The 26,057-nt window shown below is 46.5% G+C and overlaps 3 protein-coding genes and 1 long non-coding RNA gene across 6 annotated transcripts; 1 reads left to right on the plus strand and 3 right to left on the minus strand.

Moving 5' to 3' along the window:
* Positions 1-178: 178 nt before the first annotated feature.
* klhl30 (kelch-like family member 30) lies at positions 179-5,867 on the minus strand. Of its 3 annotated transcripts, XM_052073054.1 has the most exons (9): positions 5,713-5,848; positions 5,086-5,105; positions 4,269-4,991; positions 3,628-3,835; positions 2,482-2,568; positions 2,251-2,406; positions 1,876-2,064; positions 1,639-1,784; positions 179-757 (listed from the first exon to the last, which is right to left on the minus strand). In XM_052073054.1, the coding sequence occupies exons 3-9, from the start codon at positions 4,947-4,949 to the stop codon at positions 509-511; spliced, it is 1,716 nt and encodes a 571-aa protein (XP_051929014.1). In that variant the 5' UTR covers positions 4,950-4,991; positions 5,086-5,105; positions 5,713-5,848; the 3' UTR covers positions 179-508. The 3 variants fall into 3 exon arrangements, with proteins under 3 accessions (XP_051929014.1, XP_051929013.1, XP_051929012.1); XM_052073053.1 differs by having other exon boundaries at positions 4,269-5,105; XM_052073052.1 differs by having other exon boundaries at positions 2,251-2,568; positions 4,269-5,105; positions 5,713-5,867.
* A 116-nt stretch (positions 5,868-5,983) lies between these two features.
* On the minus strand, positions 5,984-19,497 carry LOC127606174 (espin-like protein). Its single transcript, XM_052074258.1, has 13 exons — positions 18,948-19,497; positions 18,548-18,744; positions 17,454-17,640; positions 17,159-17,341; positions 16,658-16,815; positions 14,323-14,360; positions 11,331-11,608; positions 10,765-10,830; positions 10,595-10,688; positions 10,383-10,522; positions 10,134-10,298; positions 8,065-8,906; positions 5,984-7,229 (listed from the first exon to the last, which is right to left on the minus strand). Exons 1-13 carry the CDS (start codon positions 19,236-19,238, stop codon positions 6,677-6,679), a joined length of 3,192 nt encoding a protein of 1,063 aa, XP_051930218.1. The 5' UTR covers positions 19,239-19,497; the 3' UTR covers positions 5,984-6,676.
* Positions 14,494-15,416, plus strand: LOC127605538 (uncharacterized). The gene is made up of 2 exons (XR_007963608.1): positions 14,494-14,833; positions 14,909-15,416. It is a non-coding gene; the product is annotated as an uncharacterized LOC127605538 (long non-coding RNA).
* An 882-nt stretch (positions 19,498-20,379) lies between the features above and the next one.
* scly (selenocysteine lyase) lies at positions 20,380-25,931 on the minus strand. The gene is made up of 13 exons (XM_052073086.1): positions 25,792-25,931; positions 25,093-25,172; positions 24,910-25,019; positions 24,544-24,644; positions 24,313-24,475; positions 24,017-24,144; positions 23,213-23,368; positions 23,018-23,124; positions 22,603-22,639; positions 21,835-21,918; positions 21,434-21,533; positions 21,271-21,346; positions 20,380-20,916 (listed from the first exon to the last, which is right to left on the minus strand). The coding sequence occupies exons 2-13, from the start codon at positions 25,167-25,169 to the stop codon at positions 20,763-20,765; spliced, it is 1,293 nt and encodes a 430-aa protein (XP_051929046.1). The 5' UTR covers positions 25,170-25,172; positions 25,792-25,931; the 3' UTR covers positions 20,380-20,762.
* Between the last annotated feature and the right edge of the window lie 126 nt (positions 25,932-26,057).

Here is a 26,057-nt window from a genome sequence, read left to right on the forward strand (position 1 = left end):
ATTAATATCAGTTGCAGGAGAATGAACGTGTGGCTTATCATAAAGTGTAATTTTCAAAAATGCTGTTGTAATGAAAAACATTAGGTCGGAATCTTACAGGAATAAAGTCATTTATTTGATGTCTTTCGAAAAAGGCAGAATAAATAGAGTATATTTTAGTCGTATTTTTTGGGAAAAAAGTACAACCTTACTATATAAAGTCATAATTGGAGAAGAATTAAGCTGTATTTAAAAATCAATTGTTCATTTTGACTTGTTTCTCCTGTTTCTCCGGAAATAGATGAAAGTGTAGTGGCAACTTTGGCTCTCCTTGCCCACATGCGAGGGCATAACAGTACCTAGTATTGCTTCAAGCGGCAGCGTGTCTGACACACGCAAAGCAAAAAATGGACCAAGCGACTGTTTGCCACTGGAAAAACTCATAAAGTTGGTGCATTTGTCCAGGCGCCACTGCTTGTAACTAAACCACCACAAAGCTCTCGCTCCTCCACCCATCACGTGACGTCACCTACGTGTCGTCTGCGGGGAAGACACGAGGCCAGTTGGAGGGGTCGAGGAAGATGGTGGATACGCCGCTGTAGAACCAGAGTCTGGGCAGAACTCCCTCCACCTCCCAGGTGTCGGAAGCCCGATTGTACACCTCCACCTCCACGCCGTAGTCACCCTCCATGCCCTTCCAGTGGCCACCCGTCACGTAAAGCCTCCCATCCAGCGACACCAGTCCGCCGTTCTCGTGCAGCATGTGGAGCAGCTGGATCTACGGAAGAAGAAGACGAGTCGCGCTATGATGATATCGTCCCAGAAGAGCCGTTACAGTGTTTTGGTGGGTTATACGTTCCAAAAGGGATCACCAAAGAAGAGGTGAAATCCCAAAAATGTACCCATCAAATCATATCCTTTTGTCAAAAGTGAGCCCATTAGCTTAATGCTACCATACAATGTGAAACGTTATAGATGGGATAGCAGCAACACATCCAAACGTAGCATAGAGCAAATGTGATGAAAGATAAGATAAGATAAGATATCCTTTATTTGTCCCACACTGGGGAAATTTACAGCCTCCAGCAGCAAGAATGTGGGTAGAAAGAAGAAAAAAAACGAACACCATTCAATTAAGTGCAATATAAATACAAAATGGATAAATCGCAGTGCTATTTACAATTTTCCTTCACATCATTTAATTATTATTATTATTATGATTGTTATTTTTTATTCATCAGCCTGACAGCAGTCGGTAGGAACGAGCGTCGGTATCTCTCCTTCTCGCAGCGCAGGTGTAACAGTCTCTGGCTGAAGGAGCTACCGAGTGCTATCAGGGCGGGCTGGAGAGGGGTGGGAGGGACTGGCCATCATAGCTTTTAGCTTAGTTAGCATCCTTCTGTTGCCCACCTCCTCCAGAGTGTCAAGGGAGCAACCCAGGACAGAACTGGCCTTCCTGACCAGTCGCTCTTTCTGTCCTGGGCTGAGATGCTGCCTGACCAGCAGACAATGCCATAATGGATGGCATGAAAATTCCACGAAATGAAAATTCTACAGGTCATTTTAGTAGAAATAAACGGTGTATATTTCAGTCATTTCTGGTTAAGTGCTAGCATGCGCAATATAGCGATGCTCCACTGTCTGTTCGTGAGCTGGCACCTTCTGCCACATGTTAGCATCGGGGTCGTAGGAGTAGACTTTTTTAGTGTTGTCAGCCAGCAGGTAGATGTTTCCCTCCATGCACACCGAGCGAGGAGATGAAAGGTACTTGGGGATGAATGGGGAGCAGATATTCATCCAGCTGTCTGGGGGAGGAAAAAAACAGAACTAAGGATGCACACGTCATGAAACGCGAGTAAATGAAAAGTCCCCTGAAATGACCTTGCGTGTCCTCACCTATGACGGGGTTGTAGCACTGCATGGTCAAGGGGTTGTACTTGACGGCGCAGGAGCCGATAACGTAGAGCTTTCCCTGGCACGCCGTACACGTGAAGTTGGTTACGTACTTGACGGCGGGACACGTAGCGGTCCAGGTGTTGTGGTACGGGTCGTAACGCTCCACCTCCACGCGGGTCAACGTCGTACCTGAATATGCACACACAAGGAAAAGATCGGAATTGGACCAAATTATCCAGGAAGTGAACATGCGGAGGAGCTTGGGTAAGACTATTGGGATACTCACAAAAAGTGAAATACATGTTGGCAATTGGGACACCCACAGGAAGTGGAGAGAAAAAAAAATACGGGCAGTTTGTCCATTTTCTCACTCACCTCCAATGACGTAAATCTCTCCGTTGAGCGTGGCCGATGAGTGATTGGTGCGAGGTCGGAGCATGGGCGCCACTGTGACCCACCGCCCCTCCTTGGTGATGTACTTCCATGTCTCCGTGGTGGACCAGGTGTTGGTGTTGGAGCCCCGCGAGCCACCTACAGAGGAGACATTTTGTTTGAGCGCTAAAATGATGCTAACGCAGGCAGCCGGACGGACGGACGGATGTTCACCTGTGACGTAGACGTCATTATTCAGCGACAACATAGAAAAGCCCCATTTGTTGGGGTTGGGGAAATTCGGGAGCTCGTGCCACTGTTCTGGAAAGACAACAAATGTGGGCAAATATTTTGGGACAGAAAATAGATTGGAGTTGCAGCAAAAGCTTTGGGGCAGGTCCAGGAAGTTAAAAAAGGGGGGGGGGGGGAGATTATTAAAATGCAGAAATGGACAAATGTATCAGAACAAGAAGTGAAATTTAAAAAAAAAAAATGGGAGTTTGGACTGGCGGCCCGGTAGTCCAGTGGTTAGCACGTCGGCTTCACAGTGCAGAGGTACCGGGTTCGATTCCAGCTCCGGCCTCCCTGTGTGGAGTTTGCATGTTCTCCCCGGGCCTGCGTGGGTTTTCTCCGGGTGCTCCGGTTTCCTCCCACATTCCAAAAACATGCGTGGCAGGCTGATTGAACACTCTAAATTGTCCCTAGGTGTGAGTGTGAGTGCGAATGGTTGTTCGTCTCTGTGTGCCCTGCGATTGGCTGGCAACCGATTCAGGGTGTCCCCCGCCTACTGCCCGAAGACAGCTGGGATAGGCTCCAGCACCCCCCGCGACCCTAGTGAGGATCAAGCGGCTCGGAAGATGAATGAATGAATGAATGAATGGAGTTTGGACAATAGTACAGGGACACACAAAGTAGCTTTGAAAGTCACCAGAAAAAAAAACGGTAAACGGCCTCAAATTCATTCATTCATTCATCTTCCGTACCGCTTGATCCTCACTAGGGTCGCGGGGGGTGCTGGAGCCCATCCCAGCCGTCTTCGGGCAGTAGGCGGGGGACACCCTGAATCGGTTGCCAGCCAATCGCAGGGCGCACATAGACGAACAACCATCCACGCTCACACTCACACCCAAGGACAATTTTTTAGAGTGTTCAATCAGCCTGCCACGCATATTTTTGGAATGTGGGAGGAAACCGGAGCACCCGCAGAAAACCCACGTAGGCCCGGGGAGAACATGCAAACTCCACACAGGGAGCCCGGAGCTGGAATCGAACCCGGTACCTCTGCACTGTGAAGCCGACGTGCTAACCACTGGACTACCGGGCCGCCGGCCTCAAATTGAGACGGGGGATTTATTTGAGTCTTTAATGAGTGCTTCGTACTTGTCTTGGTGTTGTAGAAGGCGCAGTTCCTGGGCTGAGCTCTGCGCTCTCTCGCTCTCGCTCGCTCGCCGTCCTCGTCGTCCGAATCGTCATCGTCGGAGTCGTCATCCAGGGAGCGACCCCCCATGACGAAGAGGACTTCCTGCAAGTTGGGCTGCGGACTTTGGCCGTCCGCAGTGCCCGCGCACTCCGCAGCCAAATGCATTGTCTACAAAATAAATATGTTAAATAATAATTACAAATGAAAAGCCACATTTGTAGTCAGTCAGGTAAAAATCACGAAAACGACTAATATATTGCGACCAAGTGCATTACAAATAAAATCTATTGTTGAAATGTCGACATGACAATTCTAGCAACCTAGCATTTAACCCACAGGTGTCAAACTCAAGACCCGGGGGCCAGATATGGCACGCCACATCATTTTAAATGGGCGGCATAAGCAAATCAAAGATGACAACTTCCACGATGCCTGCTAAAATATGCACCAAAATGTCAAATTTTCATATGTGATGAATCAGTGACATATTGTTAGCATTTTCTTGTTAGCAAACAAACTTATTTTTGACTTCTTTATACAGTTTCAGTCATCACGGCCCTTCAAGGTTACAGGGTGCATGAAAGGGTTAACATGTCCGAACCTCCATGTGGACCTTCTCCAACACCTCCCTGCAGCCGTCCGAGGATTGCACCAGAGGGTCCTGCATCAGCGTCCCTCTCAGGTAATCCCGATCGAGCAGCTCCAGTCTGCACAGGCCCAGAAGCTCCGGCATATGGGCCAAACGTGGCTCCTGCCGGTGCCCGACCCACTTGACCACGGCCTCCACGCGGGTACGCTCGCATCGGATCTGGAGGCCGTCGTGGCTCAGGCAGGAGACCAGGCGGTTTTTCTCCTGGAGTAAGAACTCCTCGCTCATCTGGACTGCCTCAAAGTTCTCTAAGAGGAAGGCCCGCGCCTTGGCCACCACCTCGGGGCAACCGTGGATCTCGCCGAACTCCAGGATGCCCAGGCAATTGGTAGCGTCGATCTGATGCTGGAGGTAGCGCGTGCACACAGCGCGGACTGTCTGGAACTGCAGCCGGCTGGAGGTGCGGATCAGACCCTCCACGTTGCTCTGGTTGATGGTCAGCTTGCCCGTGTAGGCAAAGTCCAGCAGACAGCCCAGTATATCCGGGTCGACTTCTTGGAGCTCCACACGGGCCGCGATGCTCTCGACGAAGTCACCCGAAAACATGCTTCCGAAGTAGGCGCTGCAGAGGGCCAGGACCCCTCGGTGGCACGGGAAGTCACGGCCCCCGGCGCTCAGCGTCACGTCCACCATCTTGGGTTGAGAGCACAGGGAGCGCAGGCCCTCCAGTATGGTCTGCGGGTGCGACGGCAGGCAGAAGTCGAGGTCGTCCACGTTGCGCACCATTCTCAACGGCGAGGAAATAAATCAAGAAGAAGAGGGAACTCACAGCCGCATCAAGTCATTCACCTGAAAGGTAAAGTAAACCATAATGTTTGAAAGGTTACAATTAACGTAGCGTCTATGCTAATTTCCGTTAGCTCTCGATGGCATGTTGCATCATGTTAGCATTAAGCTAGCAGAGTGTTGTTCTTAAATTATCTGAAAAAAATCAGCAAATTTCCCCAGTGCGGGACAAATAAAAGTTATCTTATCGGAAATTATATGTTTTGGTTGAACATTTTGGGGTTTTAATACACTTGGTTTGGTTCTCATGTTTACGGTAAACTTCTACTGGGAGCGAAAAACAACTTGTAGCAAGCAGGCTTTTGCCAATATTATAGTACTGTGCAAGTAACAGTCTTCCTTCAGTTTCCTCAAAATTTCTTATCAACACGAGTGAGAATATGCAAAATACTTTGTAAAAATAACTTTTATGGCATCTCGAAAGTATCCCCACAATCGGGGATTACCGTAAATATTTCAAATGAACCCACTTGAGGAACTACTCCAAACTTGTATCTACCGACATACGGTTCCACGTGGTGATGTCAACAACACCAAAGAAAACTAAAACCAAGGTCTCAATGTGCATGAAAAAGCAAGTTTCCTCATTATAAAATGTAATCAGACTCACCGGGGCGACTCATCCTACGGTAGCGCTTTTTGTTTGCAAATCAGCATGAGAGAAGGCGAACGTTTGTGCCCAGTCACTAGGACGCTGGCAGCCTCGCGTCGTGCTGCCTTTGGGTTATTTTGGGCTGAGACTGACAAGTGACGCCATGGGCTGAATTCAGATTCCAAACAACGTGCAGCTGCTGTCACACACACCAATACACACACACACGGACACATTGCAGGGCAAGCTCAAATGACCTAAAAGACAAGCGATGGCTCATGGCGATGGCTTTGCTCATGTGCACATTTGATCATTTATTGCCTCTCACCATGAAAAACAAACTGCTAAATTCAGTATAAGCACAGTAGCTTCTAGGTCGGGCTCATTAGCAAATAAAGACATCTAAAAATTTCTAAAACAGTGGTGTCAAACTCATTTTTGTCGCGGGCCACATTGTCATTACGGTCCTTATGAATTTTGGGAAACCATACAAATGTTTCATCACCTCCACATATTACATACAGAGCGCACAACAAATTGAGGAAGAACTAGTTTTAAAATCAAAACTCAAGAAAAATGACTGTTTTTGCGGATTACATATGACAATTTGAAATTTTGGTTCTGACTTTAGCAAGCATCGTGGAACTTGACATGCTTGATTTGCTTTTGCTGGCCGCATGAAATGATGTGGCGGGCCAGATCTGGACCCCCGGGGCCTTGACTTTGACACCTGTGTTTTAAAAGGTATTACAATCAGCCCCAGTGTATTTGTGGCCGGGCAGTTGCATGTTCGCCAACTCATTCATCCTGGAGGGCAAAGCCATGTTTAATGTAAAAGAAATGAATTTGGCGCCATCTGGTGGCATGTGTAAGCAATTACGAATTAAACGAGTTTGAATGTGTTAAGGAGAGGAGTGCTTCGAGAGAATGAGCGCTCAAAAAAAAACCAAAAAAACAATTCGAGATCAGATGTATTGCATCACTACTCAAAATCAAAAATTTCCGCCTCCTTCTCCTTCCAAAAGGCAAAGCTGCGGTCGATGTATTGGCATATTTCCTCATTGCTGAAGCAGGAGATGTCGGTCCCGACGTAAAGCGAGCCCTCATCCGGCGTGGGTGTCTGCACGATGACTTTGGGGAGCGGCCGAATCTCTGGAAGTTGACGCGTCTCGGCCTCTGTCTCCGCCTGTGCCTCGGCAGTGACCCGCTCACACCCGGCTGTCGCCCCGCCGAAAAACTTGAGCTTGAGGTCCTCGAAGCCGTCCTTCCACTCGCGGTCTCCGGCCGCAATGTCCTGGAGGACGGCTTTGTGGAAGTCGCGCACCAGTTCCCAGGTGAAGCTGCCGACGTGGTCAAAGACCTCGAAGCACAGCAGGTGCCTCATCTTGCGTTCGTCCACCGGCAGGTCCAGCTCGAGGATGTGAAAGTAGCCCAGCATGAAGAGGTCCAGCGTCAACTTGTCGTACTCCAGCGGCACGCCATCCATGCGTGGGAGGAACTGCTCCGGGGAGTAGAGGGTTTGCTGCCTGTGAAGCCTAAAAAGAATAATACCGTATTAGCCCGAATATAAGACGGTGTTTTTTCGCATTGAAATAAAACTGAAAAAGTGGGGGTCGTCTTATATTCGGGGTCTAGACATTATACCCATTCACGACGCTAGATGGCGCCAGATATCATTGAAGCGAATGCTGAACTTGACTCCCCGGGACAAAGCGAAACCCTGTGACGAAGAATAAAAATAAAAATAGCGCTAGCGAGAAGAAGAAAAAAAAACAGCGGTAGGATAGAAAAGAGAAGAAAATAATAGAAGAGATAACAGAAAATGGAGAAACGTAGCGACAATCTGGAGAAAAGTGGGTTGAAGATCGGCCAGGTTAACCGGCAGCTGAGGAGAAGTTATGATGTCATTTACATTTCAAAAATAAGAAGCCGTTCATTTACGAATGTGATTGCATTTTAGTTTACATCTTTAAATGTTTAGATATTAAGATTTGAATATGGCAAAGTAACACGCTTTCTCTCTCAAATATATTGTTAGAATCATGATGTTATAATTTTCTGTATAAAAATTCATTTGGTGTTCAAAAAGTCTTTTTTCAAATTTGAGTCTTGAAAAAGATGGGGTGGTCTTATAATCAGGGCCGTCTTATATTCAGGCCAATACGGTAGTTAAAAAAAAAAAACACTTTGGGCTGAGTCTAAACGCTGCATTTAATTTTGATGAACACCTCATGATGACAACTACAGTTTGAGGATGTTCCAAGGATGGACCTCAGAGGTGCCTACTGCCAGTTCGCCAGCCAAAATAGACAAACTCTGGCTCAGAAGATGGAAGTCATCAGGTTAGTGAATAAATATTTCCGAGCCTACCGTCGTATCTGTCGCGACGGCACGCTGGAGATCATCCTCCTCCAGTTGCCCAACATCTTGTTGACAGCGCTCCTCTGTTTGAAAAAGTGGCCCAAGGAGCTGTTCATCATCTTGTCCCGGTCGCTCTCCTCGCAGCCTGCGCCATCAGCGTCGCGACTCTTCTTCCTCTCGGCGGCGTCTTTGTTCTTGAGCGTCACCGCGTAGGCCGACTTCTTCCAGTGTCCCAGGAAGAGCACCACGATGCGCTCTTTCCTGAGACTTGTGCTCTCCACCACTTCCGGGTCCTTCTCCTCTGGATCCGGAGCTAGAGTCGAGGCTTCTTCTTCATCGTCATTCTTGTCCTGCATCTCGAAATTGGACTTGAGCGTCCTCACCGACACGCCGAAGCGCTGGATCTCGTCCTCGATCCTCTGGCGCCGGCCCCTGGTGGAGGTCTGGCGGTCGGGCGTTTGCGAGAAGACGCTGGCCAGCTGGCTGTCGGGCATCTTGCAGCGCGGCTGTTCGGCCGAGTCGCTCATGAGCAGAGACATGCTCATGATGATGCCCGAGATGCGGCCGCACCAGCCGGGCAGCAGCGCCGGCCGTCCGGTCGGGTCGGCGAAGCGGGCGTGGGCGCTGATGTTGACGATGGCCGCCGGCAGGATGTGGCGCAGCTCCTCGGCCAGCCGCGCCAGCTCCGGCTCGTAGCCCTCGCCGGCGCTGCGGCGCAGGGTGAGGCTGGCGATCTGCTGCTCCAGGTAGGCCAGGTCGTGCTCGGTCAGGAGTTCGCCCGACGGACCCAGGATGGCGTTGTGGGCCTGCGAGTAGCGCCAGTTGACTCTGGACAAGCTGCGGCCGTTCTCCTTGAAAAGATGAATAAAAGAGTCGCCTTGCAAGAATTGGGGAGTACGTTACATTTTTCACACATTTTTCATGAAATCTAGGGATATTCAAAGCTTGAAATATTTTTTTGTGCAGCAGCTTTGCAAAGTGATGACTTCATTTGAGGAGGAACTTTCTAGTTTGTTTGTTTTCCAGCCCATCATGCTATCAGGTTGCAGGTGATTGTCACGTCCCGTGTTTGCCAGCAGGGGGCGGGCTTTCTGCCCGCCGTTTACACACCTGTCACCCATTTGGCAGTAATTGCTCAGCCTTTATTTGAAGGCTCTGGCAGTCTACTCACTGCCGGAGAATTCCACGCCGCGCCAATATTCTCTCGCCCAAATTACTATTTGGATTACTTGTTGCCTCTTAGCTTTGTGGCTGTTATTACGCGCCATTATTCCTATTACGTACAAGATTTATATAATCGTCTAATCAGACCTTGCTTGCCATTTGTTTTCCGCAAGCGTTTTCTGTTGTTCCCTTTATTCTATCCCTGGTCCTTATTTTGACCAGCGTTTTTTGTTATTCTCCCTGTCGGGTATTTTGTGTTCGTCATTAAAGACTCCTTTTTGTTCTCTGACAAAATCTCTTTTGTGTCTGCTATTTCGGGGATTCACCTTTCAGTTATTTTGTTTTGCACGAAGCAATAATTCCATCGCTTCGGGCACAACGTGACAGTTATCATTCCTGGTGTATGAAAGGGTTAAATAAACAATAATATACCGTATTTTCCACATTAAAAGGCGCACTGGGTCATGAGGCGCACTTTCAATGTTTTGTCGTTTTTTTCATATATTGGGCGCACCGCATTATAAGACGCAATCTACAATGCATCCACTAGATGGAGCTACGCTCAAGGAAACGCTAACAGAACGATCAGATGTCAGTAAAAATGTATTTCATAAAGCAGCGACACAGTTCACTTAACCAACAGCAAGTTAGAACATTGACTCGTGAACGTTGAACCCGAATCGCCTTAAGTTTGAACTTCGTGTCTCGAGCGAGGAGCCATTTTGGAGGGGGCGAAATATTACCGTAATGACCATACACAAGGCGCAACGGATTTGAAGGCGCGACGTCAGCTTTTAAGAAAATGGAAGGCTTTTAGGTGGGACTTTTAGTGCGGAAAATACGGTAACAATATAACAGATTGCCACATTCTCACAAGTTTTTGTTTCTTAAATTCACATCGCGGCTGGCGTTACCTTCAACCTTTGGTCCTCCTCGTCCAGCAGTCGGGCCTGCAGCTGCCTCACCATCACCTGCCGCTTCCACTCGGCGATGGGCCGGCCCTTCTCGTCGTGACTGGGCACCAGGTAGTCCATGTCGGCCAAGTTGGCCTCCTCGGTGGGCAAGACCACCATCTTACTCTGCGACAGGAAGTCACCAAGTATATTTCCGCCACCAATGTGAATGCTGAATGACAAATCTAAAGATAAGGCAGCCACGCTTACGGCTTGTCCGGTGAAGACACCCGAAAGGGACGACTGTTTGAGTGACACGATGGGCTTCATGTCGCCAAGGAGCTTTCTGTCGGCGAGGAGTTTGTTGGCGTCGGGCGACGTCCTCTTTGGCCGATGCAGACCTCGAATCACTGAACACAACGACGTCCGTGCCGTCTCGTCACCTCCTCCTCCGCTTTGCCTAAAACCTTTTGTAAACGTACCGGAAGTGGCCGTTTGGATCTTCTCAATGCGCGGGATGATGCTCTTGGAAGACCGCGGGTACCTGGCCGCCACCGTCTCCTCGCTCTCGGGTTGCTGATTGGGGAAGATGAAGAGGATGTGATGTTTTTGGGTTGTTTTCAGAGTTTCTTTTGACAAATGACAAAAGCACCTTCAAGGTGTCCATGACGGTCACGGACGTCTTCATGGCGTCTTCCTGTGTTGATGGGACGGCGACCTGGTTGCATCAGAAAAACAAAAAAACATTCATACGCTTATCCTCAGTAGGGGTCCAGGTGAGCTGGCAGCCTCCATTTTTCCAGGACTGTTAGCCTGCCAGCAGGGAGGGGTGTGGTTTCAGCGCATTCAGCAGACACGCCCACAATTTAAGAGAGCGGAGACAGTTGATTGATTTTTCAGATTTTTAAAGCCTCTCTTGATATGTGTAGACTAGATTTTTTTTTTGTAATCACTCAAATTTGGCAACGTTGTTAACGACACATCTCTGCGTCAAATTTCCTTGACATGTGGTACCTATTTTCACTTCACAGGGAATCTAAAAATCGGCTTTATTAGCCCCCATGAAGAGGAAATTCCCCAACATGTTTTTGCATTTCATTATCCTGACATATCCACTACAAACAAAAACAATTTATATGATAAATGGAAAAAAATAATAAATCAGACGACAGGACTAGAAAGGAAAACCATGCATGGCGGTTGTGTTGAAAAATTTACACTGTCCTCATGTGCACCGCGGACAACGCGCCGTATCGCATTCCGCCTCCGAGCGCATGGTGGGTCCGCATCAAAGTCAAAAAATCGGAGGCCGGTCCTCGCCGCTTCCGACAGCTTCCCCGAAGTTGTGCAATCACCGAGAGATAAACAAGGAGAAAAAGAAGAAGGGAGGAGGAAGAGGAGGAGGAGGTGGTGCTTCCTGGGTGACCCTTTCTCGTAACAGTTCAACGTCCCTGTGCGTGCCTTTAATTGGACCCAGTGGCAGCCAGCATTTGGTTTTCATCAACGCCACCTCTCAGCTGCTCCACACACACACACACACGCGCACACACACACACACACACACACACACACACACATTATCAAAGGCCCCGATCACAACACATCAAGAGTTCACAACCTTGCACTGCGCTCCAGTTCACTCCTGCCAGTGCTTGTAACAAACTTGGACTATCCCCCCCCCTCCATCTTTTTTTCCCCTTGCTACATAGAGACGTGGGGGATGTACACACGCACGCACTCGTACACAAAGCTGTGGGTTTCAGTATCTCGCGAGTTCACACTCTGGTTTCTGAGTAGTCTATTTCCCTCATTCATAGGGGCACCGAGTGTAAACACCAACTATGTGAACCACTGTAGCCACGCCCGACGGACTGTATGTTTTCATGCGGTTTATCTTTAGCGCGCTCGCTGGATGAATTTTGACAGTTTGAATCAATTCCCGCCCGCCTTCAGTATAGCACGTTGGGGCGGTCAAAAATTTGCTCGAATAGTAGTTGTTCTTCGCAGAGGATTAAGAATCGATGCCTACTGTTAGCTTATCCGTCTACATATGTTGCTCCACAGGTTGGTTTTTAAAATGTGCTGTTTAAAGAGTTATTACACCGCGACAGATGTCCATTGACGGGCTAATGGACATCAAATTATTTTGCTAGCATTAAGCTAGCTGCGGCAGTCCTAAGGCAAAGTTGTTTGAAATACACATAATATAGTAATGAACTTGAAATTAAACTTCCAATGAGAGTAAATTGTGAACTATCTGGCAATCTGAAACCTCTTTTTTAAATAATTTTTAATATTGTTCTGACAAACTGCTACTTTTTGGGCAGTGAATTGAGAGCACACTTCACTGCATTTCGAAGCATCGATGAATATGAACTATGTCACCGTATTATGAGATCACTCCTGTCTCAATAGTGCAATAATATCGTTTGGCAAATTACAATGCGATTCCTCCGCCTGGTAATTAATGGCCGGCAGATTTAAAAAAAAAAAAAAAGGGCCAGCTACGCATCTTGACAAAGTTTCAACAAGGTAAAAATGGACCGACCTGAATGTCAGCGGTTCAGCATGGCTGCGCGTTGAGGATGTGGCAGCGGGAGGGCTGGTTCAACACCGACAGCGTTTGCGCTATGGCTCGAGGGCCCGTAAACAATAAAGCCGATGGAGGACGGTGTGAATAATTGAAGGGGGAAGGGATTGGGTGGCTGCTAATGTGAATGGCGCACTGGCACGCAGCAGGTATCAGCGGAAGCCTTCGAAAAGAGAAATTGTATCCCGTCGTATCCCGATGATTTTTTTTTTCCTCCCGTTGAATGGAGCGAACGCTCAGCTGGAGAGTACTCGTGAAAGGCGGGAGTGGAAAGACAATGTGACACCGTCACGCCTGATCAGGCGCTTCAACAACAAGAAGGCACCTGCGGATGACGTTGTCAAGCGAGTTGGATCTTGCTACCATTCCCGTTGTGTCTCATTTGCGTCGCTTTTTTAACTTCCTGCTTCTACAGCAACCCCCTTTTAGATGACAAACTTGTTGTGGGTGAAACAATTGTTTGCCCGACGGTTTGCTGCCAATCGATTTCGTCTCCAGTGCTTCACTTTGTTACGTCTTACTTGAACCGCTACCCATTTAGGCAACAAACTAGTTGGGCTTAAAACAATTTTGCCCTCTAGCAGTTGCTCCCAATTTGTTCTGTCTGTTACATCACTTTGGCTTCCCGCTTCTACCCGTTTAGGCGACGAATAAATTGGTCCTGAAACAATTGCGCCCTACTGGCTGCTCCCAATAACTTGAACCGCTACCCATTTAGGCAACAAACTAGTTGGGCCTAAAACAATTTTGCCCTCTACCAGTTTCTCCCAATTTGTTCTGTCTGTTACATCACTTTGGCTTCCCGCTTCTACCCGTTTAGGCGACGAATAAATTGGTCCTGAAACAATTGCGCCCTACTGGCTGCTCCCAATAACTTGAACCGCTACCCATTTAGGCAACAAACTAGTTGGGCCTAAAACAATTTTGCCCTCTACCAGTTGCTCCCAATTTGTTCTGTCTGTTACATCACTTTGGCTTCCCGCTTCTACCCATTTAGGCGACGAATAAATTGGTCCTGAAACAATTGCGCCCTACTGGTTGCTCCGAATAACTTGAACCGCTACCCATTTAGGCAACAAACTAGTTGGGCCTAAAACAATTTTGCCCTCTACCAGTTGCTCCCAATTTGTTCTGGCTGTTACATCACTTTGGCTTCCCGCTTCTACCCGTTTAGGCAACGAATAAATTGGTCCTGAAACAATTGCGCCCTACTGGCTGCTCCCAATAACTTGAACCGCTACCCATTTAGGCAACAAACTAGTTGGGCCTAAAACAATTTTGCCCTCGAGCGGTTGCTCCCAATTTGTTCTGTCTGTTACATCACTTTGGCTTCCCGCTTCTACCCGTTTAGGCGACGAATAAATTGGTCCTGAAACAATTGCGCCCTACTGGCTGCTCCCAATACATTCTGTCTCCATTGCTTTTACTTTCCTTCCTTTACTTCTTGAGCCTGTAAGAACGATGCTCTCTACTCGGTGCTGCCAATCCACAATGCCTCCCTCGACTTGTGTTAACTTCCCGCTTTCGCAGCAAACCACACATGCGGCAAACTAGCCGGGCCTGAACCAATTTCCCCCCTCTACTGATTGATGCCACCTCTCATTGCTTCACGTTATTTACCTTCCTGCTGGGGCTTAACCAATTGCTTTTTCCGGTTGCTGCCAAACCATTCACATGAGTTCAATTTGTTAACTTCCGTCTCTCTATTTAGGAAACAAACTTATTCGGACCGGGAAAAAAAACTGCCGTTGAGCCTTTGCAGCCAATCCAACTCGTCACCTTCCTGGCAGCTCTAGCGCCAGGAAGTTGGCAAACTTATACAAACTGAAATATCGGCGTCGTCTACTTGTTCCTAAGAACCCGCAATGCCTTCATTGCCTCACTAAGTTCACTTCCTGCTTCCACAGCAGCCCATCGAGGCGCCTCGACAAACTGAACTAATGTATCATCTCTTGTGTTTACTGTTTATCTGTCTGCAGCTGCTTCGGCACTGCCAAATGAGGAGCGCCGGTTGTACTTCCACCTCGTAGCGAGCCATCCAAACATGACGTGTAGCCCCCCTCTCGCGCCCCCTTTCACGCGAGGGAAACGAGCTGAACCGAGCCTCCGCTTTGAAGACGCCTGCAGAGATGTAATTAAAGCTCAGCTGATCTCCAGCATGAGGAGGATCCAGCTCAAGAGTCTTCCTTTGAATCTTGCTCCTTAGAGGGATTAAGTTGCCAGTTGCTGGCGCGGAGACGGCGCAAAGTGTGAAACCAAACCCCGCGGATCTCCTAACGAGACCTCGAGACCTTACACCTGAGAAGAGTGCGGCGAAAGCTGAGAGGACCCCTCGGCCGACGGCGGGTTGCCAGAGTCTGCGCTAATTACCCCGCCATTGTTCTGAGAGCGGTTGAGGCACACATCCCGTAGAAACAAGTGCAGCTGCGCTGCTTCTTCTTGACTTATTGCCGGCTCCCGTTGGCCCGGCCGATGATGCGGGTGGTCCGCCGAGACACCTGGGAGGCTTTAAGGTCTGTCGGCGGACAACATTCCCTGATTACTACGCCGCCCTTTGATCGCTACATCGGGGGGGTCGTAAATCAAGAAGACGCGGTACGAACTGGCTAAGCTAGTGCTTTTAAACTCTTTTTTTTTTTTAAAGTTTTCTTTGTTTATTATTCAAGACCTTTATAAAAAGTACACTGGAACCTCTGTACATGGTTCAAATGAAACCCAGTGATCTCCGATCCCTTGATCTGAGCCCCCCCCCCCCACAACTTCGTTCCTAATTCCATGCTTTTTACCCCATAAATTTGTCCGTTTATAGCACAGTTCACAAAAAGTTAAAGGGATATCGGGGCTTTGAATCAACAGAAAATGGGCGATGACCTTCTTCCAGTAAAGGTCAACTTCAATGGATCCCTCAACTTTCAACACACATATCCGACTTGATTCCCTTCGTGCGTAACTTGCTGTTCCTTCACAACGACAAATGGAAATGTCCAAGGACGACCACCGTCGTGCCTTTCTGTGACTCTTCCAGTCACTCTCTTTCAACCGGCTGATGATATACAGCTCAGTGTCCACTCAGGGAGGATTCCAGATACATCCTCCGTTAAGTACTCACGCGGGACCGATAGCACTCAAGCAAGAGGGCTGGAGACATTAAAAGCTGCTAAAGCGCATTCTCCAACTTTCACAATAAAGTTGCCAAATTCAGAGATACGTATGCGCATGCAAGAGAGTCACAATTGCTCCGGAACCCGCAATCACGCTGCTGTTCTTTGCAGAGGATAAAGAATAGATGCCAGTGAGTAATGTTATATTCTCAATACGTAGTTTCGCTGTTGGTGTTAAAACATCCACAGCATACTGGATTACAACACGGCGACGCTGATGCCATTTGTTGACCCATCTGTTTTGGATTGTTTGTTCACATCAATCTAAATGGACTCAATGAAATCAAAGCTAGGTAATTGTTTGAAATGCAGATGTAATACATTAGTTTTATGTCTTGATGACAGCAAACTTCAACTGGCAGTGGCATTAAACCGCTTGAAGTCTCTTTTTTTGAAGAATTGTTCACTATCTGCCAAATTTCTGTTTGTTGTGAAGGGAATTGAGTTCATTGCCATCAAACAACGCTCAAATGTGGTCGCAACTCAAAAGGGGCAAGGTAACACTGTCCGTGCATTATTTCCTTTGTGAAATTTGTTTCGAAATCCTGTTCAGGCAAACAATGGAAGCCCTGGGATGTTTTTTGCCTAAAACAAAAGTCTACTTGGTCCAAGTTCTAGCCACACCAGCGCTTTCATTTCCCAGCCAACAAAGCCGAGTGACCTCAATGTCACAAATGGAGAAAATGATTGTGCGAGACGCTTCCAGATGTTTCACTTTTACCCCATACCACCCCCACAACCCCCCACCGCCGACCACGCCAAGAAGCAGATGGTCAGCGCCGAACCAGAGGCACTAGCACGCTCGAGGAGGCCATCTTACGAGATTCTCGTGGGCTCGCAGGTATTTGGCGCACAGGTGGTGTCCGTTGTAATGGGCCAGCTGGGTAGGCGTGAACCCGTCCATATCTTTGTCAGAGGGGTCGGCCCGGCTGGCCAGCAGCCGTTCGCAGCACTGAAATATGCAGAGATGATTTACAGCTGCATTTACAATTTTCTTTTTTAATTATCAATTGTGTCCTCCTCAGACATTTTGTACATTTTTCTCATTATTGGAAGGGGCAACCTTCATGGTTGTGGTCAAGTTAGTGGGTGGAATTTGTTTAAAAAAAAATTTAAGACCAGTGTCTTTTAGGTTTACAAGTCTTACACAGTGTTGACACATTTTAAACCCTCTGGTAGCGATTTATGGGAAAACAAAGCTCAAAATAGCGATTGGTGTACAATCATTCTAGAGCAGCTTGTTTGTTTGGGTAATAGAAGTGAAGAGGTCACAAGAGTTAAGATGAAAAGCCAACCTCCATCTCTCCGTTCTCAGCGGCGTCGTGTAACGGCGTCCCGCCCCACAAATCCTTCAGGATCTTTGCCCCGGCACCAAGCAGCCGGTCCAAGACACATGACTGCCCCCTGCTGGCGGCAAAGTGCAGCGCGGTTGCACCGTCCCCGTCCTGGCAGGATGGGTTCACGTCGGTGTGGGTCAACTTGGCATTTTTGGGGGGGAGAGGTGATGAAAGAGAAATTGTGTGGGAATGCTGAAGAGATGAAGAAAATTATCAACAAGACGTTGCACCATCAAAGTCGATGTGAACTCACCAGCCAGGCCACCACACGGATGTGGCCCATGTGCGAGGCGGCGTGCAGGCAAGTCATGCCGTCGTGCGCCCTCACGTGCACGTCGGCTTCGCAACGCTTTACCAGGTACTCGGCCACGTTCACGTGGCCCTCCTGGCACGCCAAGTAGAGAGCTGTGGTGCCTGTGGACATCTGCCTGTTCACGCACCTGAAAGGAATGTCACAGGCTCTTCACATTTTGCTATGCACTGGTCTTATTCCTAATAAACGATGACGTTCATTTTTTTTTTCCCCCCACTCAAAATTCTCCACATCACGACAACATGAAATACATTTTTGAAGGATTTTTGGGATGAGCATTTGTTTTTTTTTAGCAAATTTAATAAAGAGAATAAATAATTTTCCAAAATGGATTAACTTCCAACAGCATTCACATTATTTCATTTTTTATGCACAAATTTGCAAACATTTGAAAATCGACTTCTTTGTTTTTATTTTAGGGTGTAGTGTCAAGAATTTGGAGGGGGAAAGAAATTTTTTTTTCTATTGTGGAAAAAGGCTCCAACATGGAAAAAGTGAGCCACTGTCAATACTTCGTATGCATTGTATATTAATGTTTTCCCCACATTATTTTTGTAATACATTTGCAGATGTTTCAAAAACTGTTTTCATGTTGTGATTAGGAGCATTGAGGGGGAAAACAATTTTCCATGTTGGCATAAAAGCAGTAACATAAAATATGGAATAAGTGAAGCACTGTGAATACTTTCTGGATTCCGGGACATTATTTAATGAATTTGTACAAACTTCAAATTTTCTTTTTTGTTATCATATGGTGCCGTGTGTAGAATTTACTCTAATTGTGAAAAAAAGCCAATTTATTCTATTTTGGAATAAGACTAACAACACGATGGAAAAAGTGAAGCAGTTTGCATACCTTCTGAATGCACTGTAAAATCCTTTCACCCAGTCCTCCCCACATTATGTTGCATTATTTTTAAAACATTTGCAAAAAACCTTCAAGCTTAAACATTCAAGGTTTTAAAATGTCGAAAATGTAAAGCGCTGTGAAACATGCGGCAGCGCTGGACGTGTGACCCCCATGATGAACAGACCTCGGCGCGTGGCCAACAAGCAGCTCCACGCAGTCGAGGTGCCCGTTGAAGGCGGCGTAGTGAGCTGCCACGGCGCCGCACTCGGTCTCCGCTTCCTCCATCGCCGGGCCTCCGACGGACAGCAGCCAGCGGACCGCCTCCGCACGGCCGAAGCGGGCAGCCAGGTGCAGTGCGGTGGCACCGGCGGCATCCCGGTCCTACGTGCACGCACAAACGGCACTCGTATCGAACCTAATGTTTGTGTTTTTCTTGAACGTAAGGTACATAAAAGATCATTTCAAGGGCCTTGTACCTATCAGAGTTGATGTATTCATAAACTGACACGTTTGACTTTCCAATGAACGTAAAACAAGTCATTTCATGAACAGAAAATTCAAGTCCGATTGAACCCATGGCTCACCTCCACGCTGCATCCCGCCTCTTCCAGGAGCCACCTCAGCTCCCTCACGTGTCCTGTGGCCGCCGCGTCGTGGGCCGGCGTGGCCCCGTTGGCGGCCCGGGCGTCGGGTGGCAGGCCGTGCTCACTCACCAGAAAGCGGAGGCACTCCAGGCGGCCGCAGCGGGCGGCGTGGTGCACGGGGCCGGCGCCTTGAGCGTCCACGGCGGGCGAGAGAAGGCCGCGAGACGTCAGTTCCCGCAGCGCGTGCAGGTCGCCCGCTCGGGCCGCTCGGATGGCCTGGTGGAGGACCATGCTTTTAGTTTTGGGAACCGTCGAGCTCTTCACGGTGTCAACGTGTTATTGTGTCCTCCTACCGTGGTGGAAAAGTGACACCTGAGAGGTCGCCAGATGGCCAGCGTGGCTGCATAGGGGCAGCCGAGCCAGCAGCCGCCGGGAAAGGTAACGAAAGACTGCTGAGATGCTTTTGTGTGGCGCTGAACACATGCTGACCCGTGACTCAAGCCAGAGGGGTAGCAGGGTGCCGCTGAATGGAAACGCCATTATTCCATTTAAAAAAACAAATAAAAAAGGAAAAACATAGCTCCCCTTTAATCATTAATTTCCAGTTATTGAAAGCATTTTGACTCATCTCTCAAAGCCCACAGGATGTTGAGTTCTCACAATAATGATAATCATAACAATATCCTCGCCAAAAAAAAGAGTAAGCACCAAAAACAGCTCTGTGATATTGACGATTCTACTTTTTGCTTTTGTGACACCTCAATTTAGAAAAAAAAAAAAAAAAAACAAGACGGAGATATTCATATTTTATTGCAAAATACAAAAATCGAGGGCGACAAACACTTTCTACTACGTACTGTGACACATAATCAACCAAAGCAAAAGTTGTGAAAATATCACGGTTAAGGGTAAAGTATGAACCTTAATGGAGACTTCTTCTTACTTTTTCTTTTCTGATTGATATAAAAATGATTTAGTAGATATAAACACATAACAGGGTAGGACTAGATAAGTTTTTTTACTTCATCCTACTCCCTTGAACATAATAACTGTGTTGAATGAAGACTGATTTCTTTCTTTTTACTTTTTTATCTACCTTATTTTCTGTCAAATTATTACTGTATATGTTTTATGTTCAATAAACAAACAAACAAACATCTTCTGCTTATTTCCCACGTATACATCTTCCATTCGAGTGTGAGGTACCTGAATTTGTCTGAACGTCAGACTTCCACCATGCCGGCATTTCTCTCCCGTATAATCGATGCAACAAGTCGAGATTTAGCGCCTAATCTTTTTTTCAACTCAAAAACTGTGCTGATCACAAAACTGAGCGATGCAATGCCGCCAACTACAAGGCGAGGCAACTTTATTGAGATTTCATACACAAGGTAACTCCATGTGGTTGACAAAATTACAAATGCAACATCTAAATGGTTTTCAGAAACAAGTTAATTTAATCGATTTAAAAGCAAAGAAGTAAAAAGCACCGGTAGCTTATTAAAATTACTCAAAGAATGTACAGTACCAGTACAAGATTTATTTGTTGTACAGTATGATGGAATGACTTGTTTACTTATTCGGTTTACATGATATCATTTTCTTGCTGTTGAACTGACGCGTTAGTATTCATAATTTCTCAGGGCAAAACAGTATATGAGATGAATGAATGGATGCTGACGGGTAAATATTTGGTGCAAATGCAAATCAAAATGTTTTTTGTTTTTTTTAAAGGGCCATTGTGCATTGTTTGCATAAAAAAAGTAAAACATGTTTTGAAAGTGTGCCTGCCTGCCTGTGTGATCAAGGGTGGCTTTATTGGCTCTGCTCCAGTAGCTTGACAGCCTCTTGGAGGTCTTCCACGGCGACGTCCACGTCCTCTCTGCTGGTCCTGTGGCCCACGCTCAGCCGTAGGGCGTTGGACGCCACTTCGGGGGTCACGCCGCAGCTCAGGAGGATGGGGGAAGGCCTGACGGACCGCACACAAGAGCGGTGGCGTGAGTCAATCCCAAATAGGGATGCGCGTTGGATTTGAGATTGACTGTTGTCAAATAGCATTGAATTACTGTAATTGGAGTTAGTTCTGTTTGATCCTAACTGGAGTCAACAGTATGACATCTTAATTTGTACTGGACCACACCGTATTGTAACTGGAGAGAATCATCTCAAAATTGGACCAGTATCATTACACCAGTTTGAAATCATGCTCATTTTTTTTTTTAAAGAAGTACGGTGAAGAGTCCATCGAACTAAACGGGAAAATTTCCGGCCCTTCACCAGCAAAGCCGGGAGCGTGTTAAGTGGGCCCCCGAAGCTACATCACCTGTCTCCGTGGTCTGAGTGGCAGGCGGCGCCTACGCTGGCCAGCAGCTTCTTGCAGTGGGACAAAACTCGCCAGCCTGAGGCAGAACAGAACGAGCATTCTTTTTTTTTTCTTTAAATGATTCCAAAGCAGATTAAAGATAAGGAGGCTGTCGAGCGGACACCTTGTAAGCCTGGACCCAGGATGGACACGTTACAAGTGTTGGGCAAGCGATCAGAACCCTGGAAATGGTTGTTGAAGTGCAGCTTGTCTTTGAAAACGGCCTGCCAAGGGAACACGCAAACATACTTACATGAATGGAACCGTCATTAATCCATTCAAGCACCCCACCCCCCCACCCAATAAATAAATAAATTCCTTTGTGACATGATTATATACTTTTTTTAATTATGCAAATTACAGTGATGCAATTTGTTGTGATGCCAGGTTGAGTTCGCTGCCCCCATTAAAAGACAAAACTTTTTCAATTGTATCATTATCATCTGCGTATAGGATAAGCAAATCTGAACTTGGAATTTAGTGATTAAAAAAAATAAGAGATTTGAAGACCATATCTAAACTAACCTTGAGGCGTTCCTCCAGGTATTCTCTTACGTCTAGCATGTGACACTCGTAATCAGACAGGCGATCTGTCACCAGTTCAGCAGCCTAGTAGGGACACACACACACACACACACACACACACACACAAAAAAGTGAACAAACAAAATAATATCATACAAGAAAAACAAAGGTTACTACTACTTAATAACATTTAGGAAGTCATTTGGATGCCTTTATAGGTGATCACGACTTCAGTTCAGAGAGAAGTACGGCTAACGGAGCTCAGCATAGATGGATGGAAAGAAAGTGCGATGACCAATTGAATAATAAATACAGTAGTGCCGTGAATTAAATATCCCTGACAAATTCATTTTGATGAGGATAAGATAAAGATGTAAGTTGGCAAAAGTCAAATTGTTTTTGAGTCATGAAACGGACGTCAGACAAAAGTGGGCGAATTCGCCTATCAAAGTTGAAAATTATCAAATTCTATATTGATATTACATAATTACCGGTAATCATTTTCACCTGGTGAACTTTTTGTGCTGCCTCACTATGTGAAAGTTTGTTTGAAAAAAACAAAACATGCACACACACTCACAGCTTTTACTTTATATTTTACAAAGAAATGTGCCATCTTTTATTTGCAATCTTCCTTTCTTTTTTTCCCCCGACATCTCAAAATGTTTTGCACTGATTAGGGCACACTGGGCTGAAAAAAATAATATTTCACAGGTAGTAAGTACATAATTGGAATAAAAAGTTGAGTTTCACTGCCTGAATACACACCTTTCCCAGTCCAGCAATCATCGGTGTGTTTTCTGTGCTGCCATGTTAAAAACAAAGACATTGATTAATTTACAGATATGGCTCTATGAATATAGTGATACCTCGACTTAAGAGTTTTCCGCAATTTGGGCCTTCGCTCATCTGATTTTTTTTTTTTGTCTCGAGTTGCGATCAAAAAATTTGACAACATTTAAAAGGAAAAGCAAACAGAAATGTATCCAGTGTATTTCACCAAACCATGTTACTTTCCCAAAATCCGTTAGCTGATTGCTATCTTAGCGCTTTACTAGCTTTGGTTTTCCTGTAGTCGCTACCTTAAGCAACATTTTTATTTTGTAAACAAAAGGCACCGCTGTACTCGTGTATTCGTGTATTTTCATTGCCTCATCAATGAAAATATATTACAGTATGATACCCAGGTCGAAAGTTCCTCTCCTGCCCGCCGCCAAATAGCATGGAATAGAGTGGCGTTTTCACCCCGAGGCCGCTCACATAAAGCGCACCGATGCGAGGCCCGTAAAACTAAAGAAAAAAAAACATTCAAATAAAAACTCTATCAGCTGATTGTTGCTTCATGAAAAAAAATAAAAAATGTTCAAACGCTACCTACCTTATGACCCACGATGGTGAGGTAATCCACACCCAGCTCCTTGACGTCCACTGGGATCTTCCCCAAGGCTTGAGCGGCGTCCGTGTGGATGAGGACACGCGCGCGCCCATCCTGTTGCCTCAGTGAGCGGACACGCTGCGAGATCTCGCGGATGGGCTGACATAGGAATGGATGGAATATATAAGGAGAGTGCTCGTTTAATTTTGGGTAAGGGTCCTTGAAAGTTTTTGTGCATCCGGTTATAATCAATCAAACTTTAGAGAGCACTTTTTTCATACGTAAAAATGAAACTCAAAGTGCTGATACACACGTGCACTGAATTCCGTGTTGACTGGTTGAACTGGTGTCAGAAGTAAAAAAAAATAATTCAGACTTTCTAACCCTGGAATTTGCCCCAAATTGCTGCCAAAAACAGACAACGTCAATTTGTGGAGCTGGTCTCAGGGACTCTTTTTTTTTCCCGTTAATTTTGACTCCAAAGTTGCCCCGAAATAGCTTCTTCAAAGTTAAACGGGCAACATCCCACGTCCAATAATTTTGGACGTGGGATGTGAGATTTATTTTTTTGTACGTCCTGTTACGATACATGTTTAGGGAAACGAGTAATGTTTTATTGACTTTCGAGCTCTGGAATTCACTCAAAACGTTGCGGGTTATTTATTTATTTTAAGATATGGAATTTGCACCAAAACGGCTGATTTAAAGCAAACCAGTTGAATTCAGGACATGGGTCCTTGAGGCTTTTTGCCCAATTTTGTGTTGATTGGTAGAACCGGTGTCTTTGAAGCCAACATCTTTTCTTACCATGATGATGCCCGTCTCATTGTTGGCCAGCATGATGGACACCAGGCAGGTGTTGGGGCGCACGGCGGCGACCACGTCATCTGCCTCCACACGGCCCGTTGTCTTGGAAACCGGCACACAGGTAAAATCTGCAATAGGACATTCTCGTCAATCTGATCAAAAAGCAAAAGCGATTAACGGTCAAGGTGGAAACAGAGGGGACTGGATTCTTCTTGGTCCGCTTATATCCAAGAGGCTCCGGTTCAGTTCTGAACGTCAACAAAGACAATTAGATTTGGTTGTTGCTGTCCTCGTACCCACTTTGCCTTCTCTCTTCAGATGCTCGGCCACCAGTTTAACCGAGTCGTGCTCCACATCGGAAGCGATGATGTGCGGCCGGCTTCCGTCGTCTCCTTTTCTGGCGTCTCGTTGGCTCTTCCAGAAATGCTCGACAGCGGTGTGGAGCACCATGTTGTTGGACTGGAATGAGTTCCATTTTTTTACTTTTCAGTTTTCTAAAACGCCAGCGGGGAACGTGTCGGCGTTACCTCGGTTCCGCCCGAGGTGAAAATGATGTCCTCGGAGTTGCCTCCGATCATTCTTGCCACGTTCTCCCTGGACTGAGTAATGATGGCCTTCGCGGTCAAGCCTTACAAAAGCAAATTGCTATGAGAAAATGCAACAAAGTATGTTGGAGGAGAGCAACATCGAAAACATTCAGGATAGGAGGCCCTTGTAGACCAAAGTTGACCGGTCTAGCTGAATGAGCTTTTCCACTTTAAAATGAGAATACTTTTAATCAGTTGAGAATAGATTTGTAAAGTCCTGAAAGAGCTAATCAGTTTGAAGTTGTAATGTTTTAAATTATGTTTTCAATGACTTTAAAATTACAGCCTCAGCAAACGTAGCCTCACCTGCAACATAGCTGCTACTCGGGTTTCCCCAGGCGTCCCGCATGGCGTCATAGGTGGCCCGGATCACTTCGGGCGCCAATGGCGTCGTCGCATTGTAGTCCATGTATATGCTAAATCAAAATGCTTATTAGCAATTAGCATTTGCAGTGATGTTGACACATGTAGCAGTTTTTAACCTCACACCTGTTGTGGCTCTTTTCGGCATTATCAAACTCTCTTCTATGTCCAGGCATTACGTCAGTATTGCATTGACAGGACATCTCCTGTGGAGAAAGCACTTTTAACTGTTCACCCATCCATTGAGCCGTAGATGGATTGTTGAGAGATGCTGAAAAGATGAACTGAAACACATGACTTTCAATAATCACGTTTTTGCGTTATGAGCACGGTCACAAACCAATTCAACTCCCATCTCAAAGCAGCCCCACTGAAATAACAATCATTTTGAAATCCTCGAAAGAGCGGGGGGGGGGGGGGGTGAACGCTGGACCGCAATGAGAAACGCGACATACACGTACCGCTCCAATATGGCTGGAGTAAACGAACACACGTAATCGGAGCGCGCCACGTTCAAGATGCATTCAGGAAAACGTGTTTACAACATATATAAATTCAGAATATGTGTGTGTCAAATAATGTGTCGTTAATGATGACGCATTGTGAAACTGAAAAAAATTAAGTAAAAGTAACAAAAAGGCATGGCCGAGATATGGTGTGAAAGCGACCTGACAACTCAATTCGCGAAAAATCTTAGCTCCACTTGGTGACGTAAAGCGAGTTGGACTTGTACCTGCTAGCACAATTTTGGCCATTCGACAATCTTACAGTATATTCAATGTAGACGAGCCGTGGCAGGTTTATATGCTCATCTTCGTGTCTGACCTTGTCAAGTGATGTCAAGTTGTCCCAGAGATACTTTTACAGCGTCTCGCTCCACTCGCTTCAATCATCTGCTAGCAAAGCGAAAGCAGAGGAGGTGTTGAGAGAGTGCCTCTACTTGGGTTGCCAGGTTTGACGGATTCAGCCAAGCCGTTTTTTAGATTATATATTTTTTGTAACCACCACACACCTTTTGATTTAATCAATATGTTTGTATTTGAAATGAGCGGTGTATAATCTTTTAGAAACAGAATAATGAGAAAACGATG

This window comes from Hippocampus zosterae, chromosome 8, assembly GCF_025434085.1.
Source record: "Hippocampus zosterae strain Florida chromosome 8, ASM2543408v3, whole genome shotgun sequence".
Lineage (NCBI taxonomy): Eukaryota > Metazoa > Chordata > Actinopteri > Syngnathiformes > Syngnathidae > Hippocampus > Hippocampus zosterae.